We start from the raw sequence: 18,522 nt of genomic DNA on the forward strand, positions 1-18,522 counted from the left end.
GTGAAGGGTGGAGTGGGAGTTTCCCTGAGTCCCTCCCAAACCAATCCCTTCTAATCAGCCTCAGCTCAGTACATTCTTTGGTTTGCATATAGAGACGCACCCTCCGTCATGTCTCCTACCTAGCCACTCGGTCTGACAGACCTGGATCCTGCCCTCGCACACTGGCCACCTTGGCAGCATGTCCTAGTAGTTAGCGCAGCCCAGGGCACTAGGAGTCAGGATTCCTGGTTCTGCTCCTGGCTTTACCACTGACGTAATCTGTGTAACCTTGGGCAAGTCCGTTCACCTCTCTGGTGAAGCCAAAGTGCAGAGACACGCACAAGAATGAAAAACGCGAGCGGAGAAGACAGTTCACCAGAGCTGTTGAACCCACACGGACGTAGGAGCTCGTGGGAGTGGGGTGGGGTTGGGGGTCTGAACGCAGGACATCAAGGAACGCTTGTGTTCCCAGACTGGCTCTTACAAACGCTCCCTCTGTGTTTGAAAGATGCTTTATAAAGGCAAGATAGCAGCACGTCTACGCCCAGGCGCTTGCATTTGCACACTCAGGCAGCCTCACAAGCATGCCTAGGCCCGTGCACTCGCAGAGGTCACACTCACACACAACCTATGGCCACAGGCTCAGTCACTCCTTAGCCAGCTGCTGCTCCTCACTGTGGCCAGGCAGGGCCCTGCCCACTTAGCTATTTAATGAGAGGGTGACATCAGAGTCCTCCCTCTCGGAAGGGAGGGGGCCCATCATGCAACACGCAGGGAGACGTGGAAGCTGTGCTGCTGCTGGGGACAGAGGCTCTCCATTGTCAGCAAGAACAGAGCAGCTGTCAAGGGCCAGGCCGGGTCCCTGGGGCGGTGGTGAGGGGCCCTGCCGCAGGACGGGTGTGAGGAGCTGTCACTGACTCTTCTGGGGGTGTGGGCGGGGTGTCCCCTTCTGCTGTGGCTCAGGTGCAAAGGGGGGGCTGCCCCTAACCCCTGCGGCGGGGGCACACAATGAGCTCCCAGGAGGATCAGTTCCAACAAGCAGCCCCTGCGCCAGCTGCCTCTTCGGCGGACGATGGCATGACCTGGTGGTACAAGTGGCTGTGCAGGATCGCCGGTGTCATCGGGGGCGTGTGTAAGTAGCCCTAAGGTCCTGCTTGCCGGATGCCCCTGGAATAACCTCCAGGGATGGGCCGTCCTGGGTCAGCGATGCTGATCTGTGCCCGCCTGCCAGTGACTGGCGATGAAAGAGGGCTTAGGTCCTAGCAGCAATGGTCTGTCTGCCTGCCTGTCTAATCACAGCCAGACAAAGATCCAGAAGCACATTGTCTAGGTGCGGGAATCAGAGTGATTTTAACTGGAGCCTGCGTCGTGCACGCTTTGATTGTTTAACCCGCCTGGGCCTCATTGGGAAGCACTTTGGGATCCTGGGGGAGGAACGTCATTCTACACATAAATCATTACTCTTGTGCCAAATTGTGACGTTTCCTCTTCAGGTGGAATGCTCCTGGGAGGCAATGGAAGCCGGGTGTGAGGCCCCGATCCTGCAACGTGTAGCAGGCAGAGGGATGGCACTTGGACTTGAATGGGGCTCTGCATGGGCAAAGCAATCCGCGTGCTGTTTGCAGGCTCGGGGGTTGGTTCATTGTTGTTACTGACCATTCCATGCTTCTGTGTTTCCACTTTTTCTTTTCCTTGCTGATCTCCTGGTTTCACAGTGGTTCTGTGTGTGTGTGTGTTTGCTTCTGTTATTACTAACCCACGAATAGAGACCCCAAAAGGATAAAATTTAGCCTTTTTTTTAAATAAGGGATTTTATCTTTGAAACAAACAGAAGGGAGATGGCACAAAGCAGGAGAGCTGTGCTGGCTTGTTAATTACTTGCCCCTGAAATTAACAATCTCCCATGGAAAGCGTCAAGGCAGTTCCACCAGGGATCATTGGGTCATATTGGGTTGTGCTGCTCCACGGTTTGACAAGATGAATAGATCTTAAAGCCAGAAGGGACTGTTACGATCACCGCGTCTGGCCTCCTGCATAGCGCAGGCCGGAGAATTCCACCGGGTGCCTGTTCCTGCATCAAGCCCATCACTTCTGGGGACGTGAGAGCGTGTCTCTTAGAAAGACGTTCACTTTTGATTTGTTCAGCGTGTGCTGTAACGTTGCATCCATTCCCGTTCTCTGTCTCCGCCTCCTCGGTTGGCTCTTGTTCTGGAGTTGGAGTGGGGGCGGCAGGTTTGCTACAGTTCCTTTTGTTAACCTGAGGATGTGCCGGGCTGGGGCTTCAGAACACGCCGCACAGCTGAGGCGCATGTTGGCAGCTGCATTTCTGGTGTGGTGAAAGGATGTAACAGAGTTGCTCCTACTGGGTGAAATTCACCTCAGTGCACAGCGCTTCTTGCAAGGCCCTCCCTACCTGGCATACAGTCAGGAAATTTGCTGAAGAGTCTCCCTAGGGCTGGGAGGAAGGAATCTACCTCACAGGGTGTGAGTGCTACCAGAGCTACCTGGAGGCTTCCACTCCAGCCTCAGTAGTTTCAGTGCAGCACACAGTCCTTGGTGAGCTGGGGTTTTTAGCAAAGGATGGTTGGGAGCCACAGAAATGCTCTGGGCTGAGGGTGCAGAGCTGTTATGTGCCACGGCCAGCATTGCCAACTTCAACCCTTAAAAAAATCACCAGGGTGCTTTAAAAGTCATGAGATTGGGGAAAATAAGACATTTGGGTTCTTTTCCTTTGGCTTCTGAGCATTTAGGGCACACGCGGGTCATGTTTCCAACTTTTCTCTGCAACCAGGAGCACTCGAAATGTACTTGGTGTAAAAACATGAAAGCTGAGAGTCTCACCTAGTCACATGATTCCAGGTGCTGGGGCTGTCCGGCAAACATCAAATTTGGCAAGAGTTGCGGTCAGGCTCTTGTGATCAGTAACAGTATTGCAAACAAACCAGGAAGGCCGGAAAATCAATGTATACACCTGATAGTTTCTTCTCCTTGTGATTTTGCCAGTGTAACAGAGCGCTGACTCACCAGTGCGGCACCTCCTGCTCGTCAGTCTGGGAATTAGCTCACTTCAGCTCTCGGAGCGCCCTCTGCTGGCCAGTGTCTCACCTGCCTCAGGCCCCCGTGCTCCTGGACCCCAGTGCTCTTTACCTTGGGATTCTGCCCCAGCAGCACCCCCACACTCTGGGTCTCCCCTCCCAGGGGAACCCCAACCCTCTATACCCACCTTGCCTCAGTGGCTACTGCCAGTCATCATCTAGCCCTCTTTCTCTGGGGCAAACTGCAGTCAGTAATAGCCACTCATCACTGGCCAGGGGGTAGGTCCAGCGGCCTCTGCCTATCCCAGGGCTGCCCCTCTTCAGCCCCGGTACCTCTTTAGACCCTAGACAAGGCCTCAGCCTGGGGAGTTGCCAGGCTTGTGCTCCCCAGCTCCTCTTGCCCTTCCCCAGCACTGCTCTGCTTGAGGTACCCTCTGCTCCCAGGCAGCCAGGCCTTTCTCACCACAGGCACCAACTTTCCCCCCGGCCCCGCCCCGCCCCCATTGGACCCCTCCCCAAATCCCCGCCCTGGCCCCATCTCTTCCCCGAGCGCGCCGCGTTCCTCCTCCTTCTCCTCCCTCCCACTGCTTGCTGCGCGAAACAGCTGTTTCGTGGCACAAGCGCTGGGAGAGAGGGGGGAGAAGCAGGACTCGGCGGCACGCTCAGGGGAGGAGGCGGAGGTGAGCAGGGCTGGAGTGAGACTCTAACCCAGCTCCTCCCTTAGCCCTTCTTATCAGGGCCTGTCCCCTGATTAAGTGTGGCCTCAGCTGTGGCCACTTCCCCATTCAGCCTTCCTTTAACCTCGTTTTCCAGGAGCGGGGTAACTGCTCTGCTCCAGCCAAGTAGGGAAAAAAGATGCTGAGCGATTCTTGGGCAAGTAGAGGCCAAAGTTAATGGCAGGTAACAGAAGGGACAATTCTCTGAATCCCACATACTAACAACGATGTCTTTTCAAAGAGCTTCATATCAGGGAAGCAAAATAACATGAGGCAGATTCCCAGAGTGCAGGGAGACAACGCCATTTGCTACAGGACTCTGGACTGTATCTTTAGCCTTTGTGGGTCACTAAGAAATGGAACCAATTTATTCATATTTTAGTTAATTGTATCCAGGCTGCTAAAAAGAGAGAGAGTTTATTCATAAAATGCCAGATTCATTCAATTACAAAAGGGGTTTGTATTGTAATGGTTTCAAATGCTAGCCTAGGGAGAGTCAGCGCCAGTGGAGCTGTGACTGCTGATACCTGAACTTAGCCCAAAATATATTAGAGACAGAACTGTCTAGTGGTTGGAGCAGGTGACTGGGGCTCAGCAAAGATGTGGACAAATTGGAGAAAGTCCAGAGAGGAGCAACAAAAATGATTAAAGGTCTAGAAAACATGAGCTATGAGGGAAGATTGAAAAAACTGGGGTTGTTTAGTCTGGAGAAGAGGGGACATGATCAGTTTTCAAGACCATAAAAGATTACAAAGAGGAGGGAGAAAACTGTTCTTTTTATCCTCTGAGGATAGGCCAAGAAGCAATGGGCTTAAATTGCAGCAAGGCCAGTTTAGGTTGGACATTAGGAAAAACTTCCTAACTGTCAGGGTGTTTAAGCACTGGAATAAATTGCCTAGGGAGGTTGTGGAGTCTCCATCACTGGAGATTTTTAAGAGCAGGTTAGACAAACACCTGCCAGGGATGGTCTAGATAATGCTTAGTCCTGCCATGAGTGCAGGGGACTGGACTAGATGACCTCTCGAGGTCCCTTCCAGTCCTATGATTCTATGAATTATAGAGGAGTGAATTCTTTTGCTAAGAGTTCATTTTAGCTCCATGTTCGCTGTGTGCTTCTTTGTGATTCAGCAAATTAGTTAATTGAATAAGCACCAGACCTGTCCGTCTTCCACACCACAAATCCCAGCAGACATTTTCATAATTGAAAAGCTCCCCTGTGGCCTTGAACTGGAAAAGAAATCTTGACTGACAGCTGTTTGTTTCTAAGAAAGGCATTGATAAGAGTGAGGGAACGGTTTTGTCACTGGTGTTGTTACACTGAGGGTTAAAACAATCTCGTGCTTAGCTGAGAGTCGTACGGAGGCATTCTGCAGTCAGGTTTGTTTTGGGGGTGGGTCCTCATAACAAGAACCCCCAAATCATTATTGTTTTTTTAAATGTATTCCAAGAAGTTATTAGCCCTGGTGTGTAGGCCAAATTTGTGCTTGGATTATAGCATTCTGCCCTCTAAGTTCTCTCTATGGTTTCAGCTGAATGTGTGATCTTCCTAAATTTCCTACACTATCGTGTAGTTTTGTTGTGAGTGGTGAATATCAGCTGCTGTGTTCCACCCCAGAGGAAGTTGTGTTTCTGTGGTGGGTGAAGTGATCCCTGTATATAACAGGTCTATCAGTTTGAAAGTGCTTTCGGATGACAGCTGCTATGTGACTCTTAAGTGGTTCCTACTTATGATAATCATGCACTTTCTTATGGGCAGCGTGAGTGCCTGAAGCCCTGGGTTTAACTCCCCACCTCCCCTACTCACAAGCTGATGCTTTTATCTGCTAAGATGTATCAAGGACAAGCAGTAGAGCTGTCTATGCCCTGTCTTTGTGCCAGCAGCTGGTCCCACTAGCCCTGCCTGGAGCTCTGGTTCCAGTGGGAGCGCACACAGGCCTCACCAGCGGATAGTTTAGGAAGAATTGAATAAAGAATCTCCTGAACCCTGCAGGCTGTTTCCATTTCCTGTTAGTGCCCTTAGGGGCTAGGGCACTGGACTGAGCCTCAGAAGACCTGGGTGCTGGACCTGGCTCTGCCACTGGTTTGTTGGGTGACCTTGGGGAAGTCACTCTGCAACTCCGCGCCTCAGTTTCCCCATCTGTGAAATGGGGATAATGATACCTCTGTTGTAAAGCAGCACTAGATAAGAGTTATTATTATTTCTCCTTTGTCTTTTCTTCTCTCCGGCTGACCTCTCGCACTGAGTCTTCATTTTCTTTGGAATGCGTTAGGATCTCCTTGAAATACCCCTGATGGACCTTTTTAGAAAATCATACTCCTTAGTGTTTCCCAAAGGGTGGGCTCCAGTGGCCGAGCACAGGAAGTCCTGAGTTCTCACTGTGATAGTTCAGTGGGTGAGTTTGGGCAAGTCCTGAGTTCACAATGGGTAAGTTTGGGCAAGTCACTTTGCCACCCCGTGCCTCAGTTTCCCCATATGTGGAAGGTGCTAATTATACTGGGTTTTAAGGGTTCATTAATGATTGCTTTAAAAACTCCCCCACGTTGCTCTCTGTTTTCTAAGATGAGGTACAACCACACAAGACACACCACAGGCAGGGCAATGACCCATGTAGACTCTAATCTATGGAAATCCTTAACGCTGAGTAGGCCACAGCTTTCAAATACAGAGAGACACCAGTCATTTGCATTGCATGGGTTAAAAAACCCCAGCAGCCTCTATACTAACCTTTAGAGACCCTATTTTAGCTGGAGTTTTGTTTAGTATTGTTATTTCTTATTGAGCCAGCCGCTGGCTCTGTCCTACGCGCCGGCCATGCAGCCCCTCCTCCACACCTGGGCTCTGGTTACCCTGGGCATAAAGGCAGCCTCTTATTGTTAATTGAGGAGACTGGCTGTATCGAATGCAGGTGACACTTTGCAAGTTTAATGAGCTGCTAGGTAAATGCATGCACTCCAAGCTCACAAACTGCTGGCTGCCTTCTTTTCTTGCATTCCATACTCAAGGCCTCGTGGGTTATTTTGGGGCTTGCTTTGTCAAACAACTGCTTCCATATCTGCAGAAAGACGGCCAGGTTCTGCTCTGAGTTCCACCCATGTCTGCCCAGAGTAGCTCCGGATAAGTCCCTACGACTCCAGAGGAGTCACTCTGAATTTACAGCGCTGTAGACGAGAGAGGGATTTGGCCCATTTGTCAGTTCTTGTTTCTGCCTTCGGTTCGCTGCAGACTGCAGCTATTTTTTCGTTTCACTGGTTACTTCTTGCCAAAGATGCTGCCGTTGGAAGGCCGTGCTGCCGGCAGGTAGCTTGTTGTTTACCTCGGGGCCAGTTACACGTGACTCGAGATTCTTCAGCAAATAAAAGCAGAGGCTCCGTTAAAATGACTTAATTTGAAAGCAAACACACTGGGGTTCGGTATAGCCCTGAATGCCGGTAGAAACACAAGCCTGAAGGACGAGTGTCCTGAGCCAAAGGCACCCCGTGATCTTGTCTTAGCCAAATTCAGAGTAGAGCCTATCTCCTAAATCCCAATCATTCTGGCCATTATCTCTCCCCTTCAGTGTGGATTGGTCTATGTAGTTGTTATTCATATCATAGTAGTGGCTACAGGTGACAATTGAAATCAGGGCCCTATTGTGCTAGTGCTGTACATACAAGTAATGAGAGGTAATCCCTGACCTGGAGAGTTTAAATACAGGCTGAAGAGGGAAAGCACAGGTGCAGAGACTTGCCCAAGGTCACACAGCAGGTCAGTGACAGAGCCAGGATTTAAACCCAGATCTCCTACCTGCCAAGCCAGTGCCCTGGCCACTAGATCACGCTGCCACCTCTATGTGCGTCGTGGTTTATTTTTCACATGAATTAAAATCAATCTCTTTGCTTTTAAGCCTGCGCACTTGCTGGCCTTTGGAACTGCGTGACCATCAACCCCCTGAACATAGCGGCTGGGGTGTGGATGATGTAAGTACGCTTGTTCTTCCCTCTTTGCCCCAGCGCTGCTGGTCTCGACTGTGGAATCACCATTTAGCAGCGGCAGGCGATAGAGCTGCGCTTTGTGGGCAAATAACTCGGCGCTCGCGTTTTGTAATGGCCGCCTACCGCTGCAAGAGATCACTGTCTGTCTCATGGGACGTGAGGCAGCTGGGTTAGCCTAGTGTCCTGATCTTCCCCGATCTTGCCGTCTGCAACTATCAGGAGACTCTGATCCAGAAGAAAACAGGGGCATCCTGCATGCAAATAAACAGGGTCCTTTCCTGAAGCGCCGCTGGCTGCAGATGTCTTACAGGCTTCTACGTCTGCTGCCTCAAAGCTCGTGCGCAAATCCTGGTGATCACTAAGGATTTACCCAGCAAGGCTTCGGGCCGGATATGGCTTGAAGTAGCTGCTGTGGTGACCTAAACTGCCCCAGTGATACGTGGGGAGTAGGCAGTAAAGTGTGTAACCTGCCACTCGTGGAGGGGATGGGCAGCAGGAGATTAACAGGAGTGTAAGGTCAAGTGTGTGTGGACTGGGCATTTTCACCCAGTTTGGACCAACCTACGCTCCATGTGTAACTTACGCCCCCATTTACGTCGCTGCTGAGCTAGGCTTTCAGGGCCGGCTCCTCGGCTGTGCTAGGCTCATGCTCCGTGTAACTGGGAGGGGCGGCGTCTCTCACTTGCCCTGCCTAGCTTGGTTCACCAGGGTCATTCCCCTGTCTCAGGATTGCTGGAGTGCACTTCACTGGCTCCATGCTACCCTGGGGGTCCCTGTTCAACTGGACTGTTGGCCACTGGAGCGGGGGCGTAGGCAGAATCTGGCCCCATGTAATAAAATCTCTCTGACTGTTAAGAATCGGAGCTGTTTGGATCATTGGCAGACGTGTGAATGGGACCCCGACCGTGAGAATCGAGTTCCCTCTCCGGAGCGTGCTGATGGGTTAACTCTCTTTTGCTTTGTTTTGAAGGTTAAATGCCTTTATCCTGTTCCTGTGCGAAGCTCCATTCTGCTGCCAGTTTATCGAATTTGCAAACGCGGTGTCTGCGCGGGCGGATAAGCTGCGGCCATGGCAAAAAGCTGCCTTCTACTGTGGGTAAGGACTGGTGGCCGGCTCCAGCTGTGGGCCGGCGGGGGGAGGCTGGCAGAGGGCTTGGACGAGCGGTTTAGTGGACTTTGGCCCTGATTGGTGGGTTTCGTGGCCTGTGATATACGGACGAGAGGATCTGGTGGTCCCTTTCGGCCTTGAACGCTAGGGGTTACGTCCACACTGCACCTGGAAGCAGCCTCCCGGCCCAGGCAGACAGACTCATGCTAGCTTCACTCGAACTAGCGCACTAAGAAGAGCAGTGTAGAGGTTGCCGCCCTGCCAGCGGCTCAGACTAGCCACCTGAGATCGGACCCAGGGGGTCAGGCAGGCTTGGACTTGGGTGGCTAGCCAGAGCCATTGTCCCTATTGTGCTGAGTGCTGGACAGAACCAGGAAATAGACCATCCCTGCCCTGGAGGATTTGAAATTACACCAGTCTCAGGGAGGTCATTATCAGGCCCTTGAGCTTTTCAGTCTGTGCACCTCAGGCACATTAAGGACAAAGCCCTGAGGAAGGGGCACTGCCTAGCTGTGCCAGCCCAGGGAAGGGACAGTGCTCACGATTTCTGCCCTGCTTCCAGGGGGAAATAGTGTGAGCAGCAGCTGATCACTGCCCACCCTGTGCCAGCCCAGCTGCACTGGCTGGCCTGTGGGTGGAAGAGCCAAGGTTCTGCCCAATCCTGTAAGGAGGGGGGGATGTGCCGGACTCAGCAGGAATCAAGGCAGAATGTGGCCCTTAACGGAGAGGTCAGCCCAGGGTGTCACAGAGAGCACGTGCATTGCTTCCAGGGGAATGGAAGAGTGCAGCCACTCCCAGCTGGTAGGAACAGGGGCCTGCATTGGGTAGGGGTCTACTGAAATCGCAGAGAAATCACACCGTTTTCATGGGTTGTTCATGGCATAAATAGCAAATTTTGAAGAGATGTTACTCAAAAAAAAAAGTTATTTCTTCACAGCATTTCTCAAACTAGGGCCCAGGCCCAGAAGGGGGTCGCAAGCCTATTAGGGGGTTGTGGTAATGCCACCCTCACTTTTCCACTGCTGCTGGCGGGTGGCACTACCTTCGGAGCTGGGTGCCGGGCAGCAGCTGCCGCTTGCCGCTCTGCCTTCACAGCTGTGCGTCTGGAGACCAGATTTCACAGTCCATGACATGATTTTCACAGCTGCGGATTTGGTAGACCCCTAATTATGGATCTGAGTTTGAATGTTCGTGTGAGCCAGAGGCTTAAAGCATGACTAAGAGATAAATTAGAAAGAAGACTTGTCTGGGTTAAAGGTGTAGTGACCCTGGAAATACCCGCTCTATTTTGGGAACTAGAGAAAGCATGATTCATTGGAAATCATGTGCAGGCTGTAGCCCTCAGCCGGCCTTTTCGGTCTTTGGCGAAGATCCAGTAACCGGCAGTACTTCACTTGTTTGCTATAGTGTAGAGAAGGACAGGCTTCCCGAAGTTTGTTTGTCAGAGCTTTCTCCTTCCCCCTTTGGAGTTACACCATGATGGGCAGGAGTCTCCCGGGCCTGGGTCTGATGTAGGTATTTTGGGCAGTGTTTGTAGCTGTATTGCTGTTGGGATAGAGAAGACAAGCATGCACTGACGTTGTGGATGAAATGAACACCAAGCGACCTTTGAACTAATAAAGAAACACTTGTGTGCAATCTGAGTCATGGGAACTCTTAGTAAACCTACTAGGGAGGTAATTTCCAACACAGGCGGAGAGGGAAGCCCCTTGGGATTGTTTCATAGCTGACGTTGTCTCTCTCCCCCAGCATGGCCGTGTTTCCAGTCATACTCAGTCTGACGCTGACCACGTTACTGGGAAATGCTATCGCTTTTGCAACAGGAGTGCTGTACGGCTTGTCGGCGCTTGGCAAAAAGTAAGGGAGAAAGCGCTTTATTTCACGTACAGTACAGGGGTGGGGCTGGCCCTGCGACCCTGACTCTCTGCAGCAGAGCCATTTGGCTTCAGCGGCGCTGCTGGGACGCTGGGCAGTCAGTGTGGTGAGACTGGGCCCTGCGTGGGTGGTGTTTAATTATACCTGCAGCAGTCGAGGTTCATGCAAACAGTTTGTATGGCAGGATTTGGGGGCTAGGAGTGCTTCATGGAGAGCATATCTTAAGAAAGCTAACGTCTTTCTGAGCACACTAGGAGAGCCAGGGTCAGAGCGTCCTTGTAACGGGGTGCATACATTCACTGCTGGGGCGCCTCCTTGGGGCTGGGGATTAACTTTCGCTGCGTCTGGTGCCGTTTTCCATAGATTGCTTGCACTGTGGCCTCTCTCTCTGGGACTTGGGGTCCCTCTTCGTGACTCAGCCCTCTGGCTGGATCATGATTTAGTCCTCCCCTTCCAGGGGGTCAAAGTCCCACTGGACAAGCTGTCTATGTGCGATGTCAGGCAGTCTTCCAGTCCAAGCCCAGGCCCAGAGGCTGGTAGGGGGACCACCTGCTACTCTGAGTTCCAGCCCAGGGACGCTGTGTCTTGCAACCACGGTCTACTTAAATTCAGACTGTTCCTGTTTCCCTGAGCTCCTTCCTCCCTCACTTCTCTGTCTCCAGGCCCACCTCTGGGTTTGCCAACTTGAGCTTCGTACGCTCCCTGTGGCTCCTTGCCAGTCTCTGAAGTCCAGGGTGGGATTCCAGGGCTTAATTTACCCCCTACGACGCCTCCTCATCCCTAGACAACTCCCTTTCTCTGTAGGGAGCGACTGCACAACTGCTCCCTGTGGCCTCCTCTTGTGCTCAATTTCCTGGCTTTGTACAAGCCCAGCCGGGCTTCATCTCCAGCCTTGGTGCTCCTCCAGGTGCAGCTTACAAAGTTAATTGGCCCTTTTTAACCCGCTCAGGTCTCGTGTGGGGTGGACACCCCCGTTACAGCCATAAACTCACACTGTGGGAGCTTGCACCGTACCAATTAAGAATTTTCCCAGCACGTGTCAGCAAGTTTTTAAAGGGACCCTTTTGGGTTTGGAATCTTGTGGGTGTGTTTAGAAATCTCCTTGCCTGTATTACTCACCAGGCTTTATACGATTAAAGCAGAATTTTGCCCCTCTGATTTTCTTTTATGCTGTTCGTTTGCTTTCTGCAACCCAAAGGAAATTCCCATCAGCTTCACTTTAACATTTCTGGTTAGTTTCATTTTCTGGTGCTCGTGTGCTAAGCCGGCATTTGCGCTGCAAATGCTGCTGGAGAACGTTTACGTCCCCACGAGAAAACACGTTTTCACTGGCATTACATGAAAATCCCGGCCAAGAGCAGTTCTCAGGGGCCCAGGCTCTGTAAACTTTTGCCTTTTGTTGTTTACAAAACTTCAGTTGTGGAGCTAAATCGCCCTGGCTGAGATGACGGCAAATCCCAGCCTCAAAGCCAGATCTATTCAGTTGGGGTTAGATTCTGCAACTGATCAGGTCAATAGTAAAACACCCACTGATTCCAGTGGGAGCAGGCTTAAGTGCCTAAGAAGTCAGTAGCGGGTGATTCCTTTCATTCCCAGTCCTCCTCACCTCCCTGTCGTACCTTGTTGACTGTTGAGTTTTTCACCGTAGTTATTATTTACTCTTTGGATTCCGGTAGCCCCAAGAGGCCCCACTCTGGATCAGGGCTGCCTTGTGCTAGGTGCTGCACACACAGCCTTGCCCCCGAATAGCTTATGTTCTAATGATGTCCCTTCTCTCTGCAGAGGGGATGCCATTTCCTATGCAAGAATCCAGCAACAGCAGAAGCAAGCGGATGAGGAGAAGCTAACGGGGACTCTGGAGGGGCAGGCGCTGTAGAATTCCCTCCTGGGCGACCCTCCTGCGGAGCCACTTTCTGCTGACACTGAGACTCTAAAAACGCAGTGGAAATCCGTTCTGACACGAATCTGATCACTCTTCTATCAATTCCTTGGTGAACTTTCCAAATACTGCAGCAACTAGAATTCCAAGGGGCAAGAGGTGACACTTTGCTCTCCAAAATAACCTCGAAAGAGCCTCAAATGGAGGCGTCTCAGTCTGTGAGTATTGCACATTGCAACTGGAAGACGCAGGTTTCACTGGGAAGAAGCCTCTTGCGTGATTAGCTGCCCTGCCCAGCCCAGGTTATGCCCAGCACCAAAGATCTGAAAATCCCTTTTTGCCACCAGGTGTGTGTGTGACTTAAATTTCAGCTGACTCTTCAAGTGCTGCTTAACCAAGCTGATAGGATGTACCCATTCCTCAGCAAGGTCCCTGGTTCACCATGGGGGATCGTGATGTACAGTGGGGTTTTTGCTGGAGAACATGTAGCAGGCCACGATTTCACTTGGGGGCTAGTCTGGGAATTGCCTGAGAAGAGATGGAAGATGTACCAGGAGTCCTGCGTTATGGATTCCTGGCTGCTGGAAGGTGAATTAGGAACACTGGGCAAGCTCTTACCCTCCCAACTGAGATGCTTTCTCCCCTTTCCAGAGTGCACTATAGGGCCAGTTCCTGGTCCCACTGAAGTGATTGGGAGGTTGCCCATTGGCCCTGGCTTTTTGTGCATTACAAGTCTTTAGTGGTGCTCTGTGGTACAGATTTTTAAGGGTGTACTATGCTAATCTTGGGTGTAACGATATACAGTAATGCAGATGCTTGAATGGATTGTGTTAGGAACTAATTGATCCTTGGTGTTGCTTTATTTTAGGGTTTTAGATGAGGGGCAGTTAGGTCAGGAATTACTGCCATGCAGCAAAACACCTTTGACAGCACAAAAGTAACTTAAGACAATAACAAACCCTCCAGAGACCTGATCGGAAGCCGACAGAAGGTAATGGAGAAACTCCCACGATCTTGAATGGATTTTGGATCGGGTCCTAATACGTGTAAAGCACAACCTCCACATCCCTCTGAGTATAGCTGCAGGCAGCGGCTGCGTTGTACAGATCAGCTCCTCAGTTGGTCTCCGTAGGGATTTTTTTCTTTCTTTTCCTGTTACCACTCACCCTTTCCCTGGAGGAAAAGGGGAGTAAGAATTTCTTTCCCTCAGCAGAAATGAGGGTAACATTCCTTGAGCGGAGCAGGATTTTGCTAGTCCTGTCCATTTAAACTGTGACATACGGTAACCGGTATGAAGGAAGGTCCCTTGCTCAGGTGCCCAGATTCTGATTTGGAATCGTAAGCCTCCTTAGGTGCGCTTTCTCCTACTGCCTCTCCATGCAGAGTCAGTACCTACGGATGTGGGACATATTCTTTTTTTCTGTCCCGCACCAACATTAGCATTTAGGCTCATGCCAAAAATCCCGTGGCTTGCAGCCCCCCATATTGCTGCTGCGTGGGCAGGTGGCACGCTTTTCTCTGCAACGTTGGGATGCCTCGGATCTGGGAAGCGTTCTACACTGCATCTGCCTGGGAACATTTGCTTAGGATTCTTTAAGATGAACCAACTCACTTTATACCATGGAATTTGTGTCCTGCTCTCATAATGCTCTTACACCCCCCATCCCCCTCAGCCCTATCATCGTGTGTCGCCGAGAGGGTAGCCTGGCAGGCTGCAGTGCTCTTGCACAGAGTCAAGTGCATTTGTTGCATCCAGCAGCAAGGACACTGCCAGCCCACTCCAGCTCATATTGTTCTCCCCTAGTTCACTTTTCTATCCCAAGTTGCTGCTACTTTAAAGAGGCCGTGCTCGCGAGTGGACCCTCTGACTAGTCCAGCTAGACACTACATACTGTTTGCAGCTGTTGCTTCCAATAGCATGCTTTGCGACTGTTTGATTTCCTTTTACACTGTGAAAGTAAAGACCTCATCCTGTCCTGGAGCCACTAGACAAAGTGCAGCTAAAAATAACATTAGCTCTAACCTGGTGCCTTGGAACTTGAGCCCAGATTCTGCACTCTGAGTAATCCAGATTAATTCCACTGAGCTCAGCGGATGACTCTGGCGTTACAGTGGTTTAGCTGAGAGCAAAATGTGGCTCTTAGCTCGCAGAAGAAAAAGGTAACATAATAGCTTTGTGGGTTTTAACAAGCTATAACTGTACACTACACTTGATAAGTCTTACGCATCCTACGGGTGTAACCAAATGAATTCAACTGTTCGTCACTTCCTGTTTTACCCTGCTGCTGTGCACTGTTAAACTGCTGCCGGGTGCTACCCCAGAGGTGGCTTCATTTTAAAGCAGGGCTTGAGGATTCTCGGTGGTGCAGTTTTGGGATCTTCCTGGCAGGAAAAAAAAAGGCTCTTTAGTAATTAACGTGCATCTTACCCGCTTTCTACTTGGGCATACAGGCTCTGCTCCTGCTCCTGTTCAGCTCAGTGGTGAAACTCCCATTGACAACGTGGTGCAGGATCAAATCCACATTCACCAGTTTTGTACTGGATGAACTACAGAACTCGCTTCTTCTATATAACATTCTACATACAGGGGCGGCTCTATGTATTTTGCCACCCCAAGCACGGCAGTCAGGCAGCCTTCGGCGGCATGGCTGCGGGAGGTCCGCTGGTAACGCGGATTCGGCGGCATGCCTGCGGGACGTCCGCCGATCCCGCGGCTTCGGCGTACCCGCCGCAGAATTACTGCCGAAGCCGCGGGACCAGCGGACCTCCCACAGGCATGCTGCCAAAGGCAGCCTGACTGCCATCCTCACAGCAGCCGGCAGGCTGCCCCCTGCGGCTTGCCGCCCCAGGCATGCGCTTGGTGCGCTGGTGCCTGGAGCCGCCCCTGCTACATAAACAGTGCCCTAATCGCATTCTCTGTTTGATTCTCTTCTGGAGGGTATGGATCATTCTCTAAGTCCAGTTCCCTCTTTTCTCAACACTGACCCCTACACTCTCTTCTGATCATAGGTTTACACTGAATTTATGGTTTTGTTTTACACTGTTGCTTTTTCTTCTGGTTGAGAAGTGGAAGAATAATTTATTTGGGGGTATTTAAGTATTTCTGCTGGGACTGTTCTCACTGGACACAGAAGGAAACGCTGTTTAACAGAGGACAGTGTTTCGCTGTAGTTCAAGGGAATGTTTCGTTTCATTTCAGGTGTCTTTCTGGGCAAAGAGAGGAGCGCTAGCTACTGTAAGAAAATGCTCTGAACGATTTCACCTTTAGAGTAAGGTGCTGTTCATTACACACCCAGGAGAGGGATTTACCAACCAGCTGACCTGTCGCCTTCCAGCCGCAGAGTCAGTGTGTGTTCACAGTTTGGCTGACACCATGTTAACAACAATCCGGTTCAGATACAGTTGTGGCTAGCACAGATCCTATAGTCACTGAAGTCAGTGGCAAAACTTCACTGACCTCAGTGGGAGCAGGGTTGAGCCCTGTCTTGTGGAAAAATCAGGCTGCTGGTTTTATTTTGCTGGAAGGCATTAGTGTGCGTATTGTAGAGTGAGCTGATGGGGCCGCCAAAGGTTATTGGGGCCAAAGCCTCAGCTGGTGCAAATTGCTGTCACTCCATTAAAGTCAAAGGAGCTGTGCAGATTTATACCGGCCGAGACTGTAGCCCAGCGGTTCTCAAACTTTTGTCCTGGTGACATGACAAGCCTCTGAGTGTGACCTCCCCTTATACATTAAAACCACTTTTTAATATATTTAATACTGTTATAAATGCCGGAGGCAACGCGGGGTTTGAGGCAGAGGCTGACAACTTGCCACCCCCCATGTAATAACCTCTCAGTCCCCTGAGGGGTCCCGACCCCCAGTTTGAGAACCCCTGCTCTAGCCCATGGTTTATTGGACGGACAGACAGACTCACAGACACGCATACGTCCCTGCAGCTCAGTCTTTAGCAGCTATTTTGTTCAAAGTCCCCTCTCCCTAGGATCTTAGGGCCTCCGTCGCTTTATGTGAATTGTCAACCCAGATGCCACTGAGTTTAATAAATGCTCTGATCCCATTTTTGAGCCACTAGCTCTGTGTTAGAGCCGCGTTACTGTACATGGACCTTCCTGCACATGGAACATTGACTTTCCAGGGTGTTTGTGTTACTAGGTAGCACGGCACCTGGATAACTTGCACCACTAATGTCAATGGGCCCTTCATGGCATGGATAACGTACAGTGATTCTGTGTTTAAAGGATACCTCTGAATAAGACTGGTTGTGGAGCGTGTCATGTGACAGCAGCCCTGTCCTTTGAGCTGTCTGGACAGTGTCCCGATGCAATACCATTACTAGATAAAAAAAGAAAAGTGTAATGTCCCGCTGAGGGAATGGGACAATTGCACCACTGATTTCAATGGGGTTTAATGAAGCTAGACTAGTATTCAGTAGAAGGATATCGCAGAGTAAAGCATATAGTTGCTGGCATGAATTAGTGGTGATTGCTTTGTTCGGTGAGTAGTTATACACTAGCTTGAATAAAAGGAAATTAAAAGCAAAGCAGATGTGATAGAATAACACTGAGTCTAACCTACACCCACAGAAGTAAGCCGGTGAAGTGGCAAGGTCCTTCATTCACCATGTTGTGCCTAGATTCCTGTCAGTACGGGGTTCTCAGCAGGTCCCTGTTACAATAGCATCCGAGCGCTTTCTGACCTTCAAAGTATTTACTAAGATCGGCCAGCTTGCATGGTCTGATCTTGCTTCCATTGGTGTCAATGGCAAAACTCCCCCAGACCTCAGTAGGAAGTCTCCTGAGATCATCCTATGCTCTGAGCCCCAGTGTCTGGGGTCAGGCCCCAATTCAGCAAAGCACTTAGGCATGTGCTTAGGCCCCACTGACTTCAATGAGCCTTAAGAACATGCTCCGAGTTAAGCACATGAATTGGGGACATAAGGAAGTTTCTGTAAGGATGGAGTACAAGCCTTTGGCCAGAATTTTCAAGTGGCCACTAAATTTGGGTGCCTCGAGACCCCCAGGACCTGATTTCCAGAGGTGCTGAGCACCCACAGATCCCACTGACTTCAGGACCAGCATGGGGCACCCAAAATTAGTGGGCCCTTTTGGAAACTTGGGCTTTAAAGCCCAAGCCCCTCTTCGTGCTGCAGATGTCTCTGTGACAGTTGCTATCATGATTGTAGACTTCAGCAGGCTGACCACCCTCCTTACTGCTGAGTTCTGTATTAGACATGCCACATAAAGGGCTTTTAGGAGCAGCAGCAGTAAATACAGTTGTAGTTAGCCTGGCTCGGATCCTAGCATGGATAAGCAATTACTTTTGGGGGTGTAGCTAAGGACGCTTAAGATAACATTATGAATACAGTAGTGAGTAGATCCATTCACAGTGCTGGGTGGTTATTAATAGTACTTGCTGAGCACTGTCAGGAGCTGTACAAGCATAGATGAAGTTCCAGTACCTGCCCCAGGGAGTTTACAGTCTCAGTCCAACCCGGTCACTAGCCCTTCAGACACTGGTGATGTGTAGGCTGAAGGGCCACACTTCAAGGGGTCTTTACAGACAAGGATCCTCTGTGATCTGTGTGCACTGGGTCCTGCTGGAAAGGCCTCTCAGGAGAGAACTGGCCAGAGGGAAGGAGGTTGTATAATGTGCAAATTACAGAGAGATGGGAATTCATTGGCTGCAAAGAGCTTGGCATTGCAAACGAACGATACATAGGTACCGGGTGCACATGTGCACACCACCACCAGACCCAGAGCCGTCTGGGCAGTTCTCGTTCCCCAAGCGCATTTGCACGGCGTAAGCAAAGTTACTAATCTCTCATCATCTATTTTATTCATAAAAGGTGACAGCTCCATTTCCATCTGGGATAATTTTACACCGGGCATTAAAGGGAAGAATTGAAGCTTCATTTGTACTATGTACCTAGGCCTTGCTGCTCTAGAAGGCGGCGAGTGCTG

General features: G+C 50.7%; 2 protein-coding genes across 2 annotated transcripts in view; both read left to right on the forward strand.

Moving 5' to 3' along the window:
* The window catches only part of LOC135976492 (spidroin-1-like), a 925,731-nt gene that overhangs the window by 32,215 nt on the left and 874,994 nt on the right, over nucleotides 1-18,522 (forward strand). The gene's annotated exons all lie outside the window — the stretch shown is intronic.
* CACFD1 (calcium channel flower domain containing 1) lies at nucleotides 753-13,405 on the forward strand. Its single transcript, XM_005293250.5, has 5 exons — nucleotides 753-1,111; nucleotides 7,615-7,687; nucleotides 8,673-8,798; nucleotides 10,560-10,667; nucleotides 12,468-13,405. The coding sequence occupies exons 1-5, from the start codon at nucleotides 988-990 to the stop codon at nucleotides 12,559-12,561; spliced, it is 525 nt and encodes a 174-aa protein (XP_005293307.1). The 5' UTR covers nucleotides 753-987; the 3' UTR covers nucleotides 12,562-13,405.

Source organism: Chrysemys picta, chromosome 18 (assembly GCF_011386835.1).
Source record: "Chrysemys picta bellii isolate R12L10 chromosome 18, ASM1138683v2, whole genome shotgun sequence".
Taxonomy (NCBI): domain Eukaryota; kingdom Metazoa; phylum Chordata; order Testudines; family Emydidae; genus Chrysemys; species Chrysemys picta.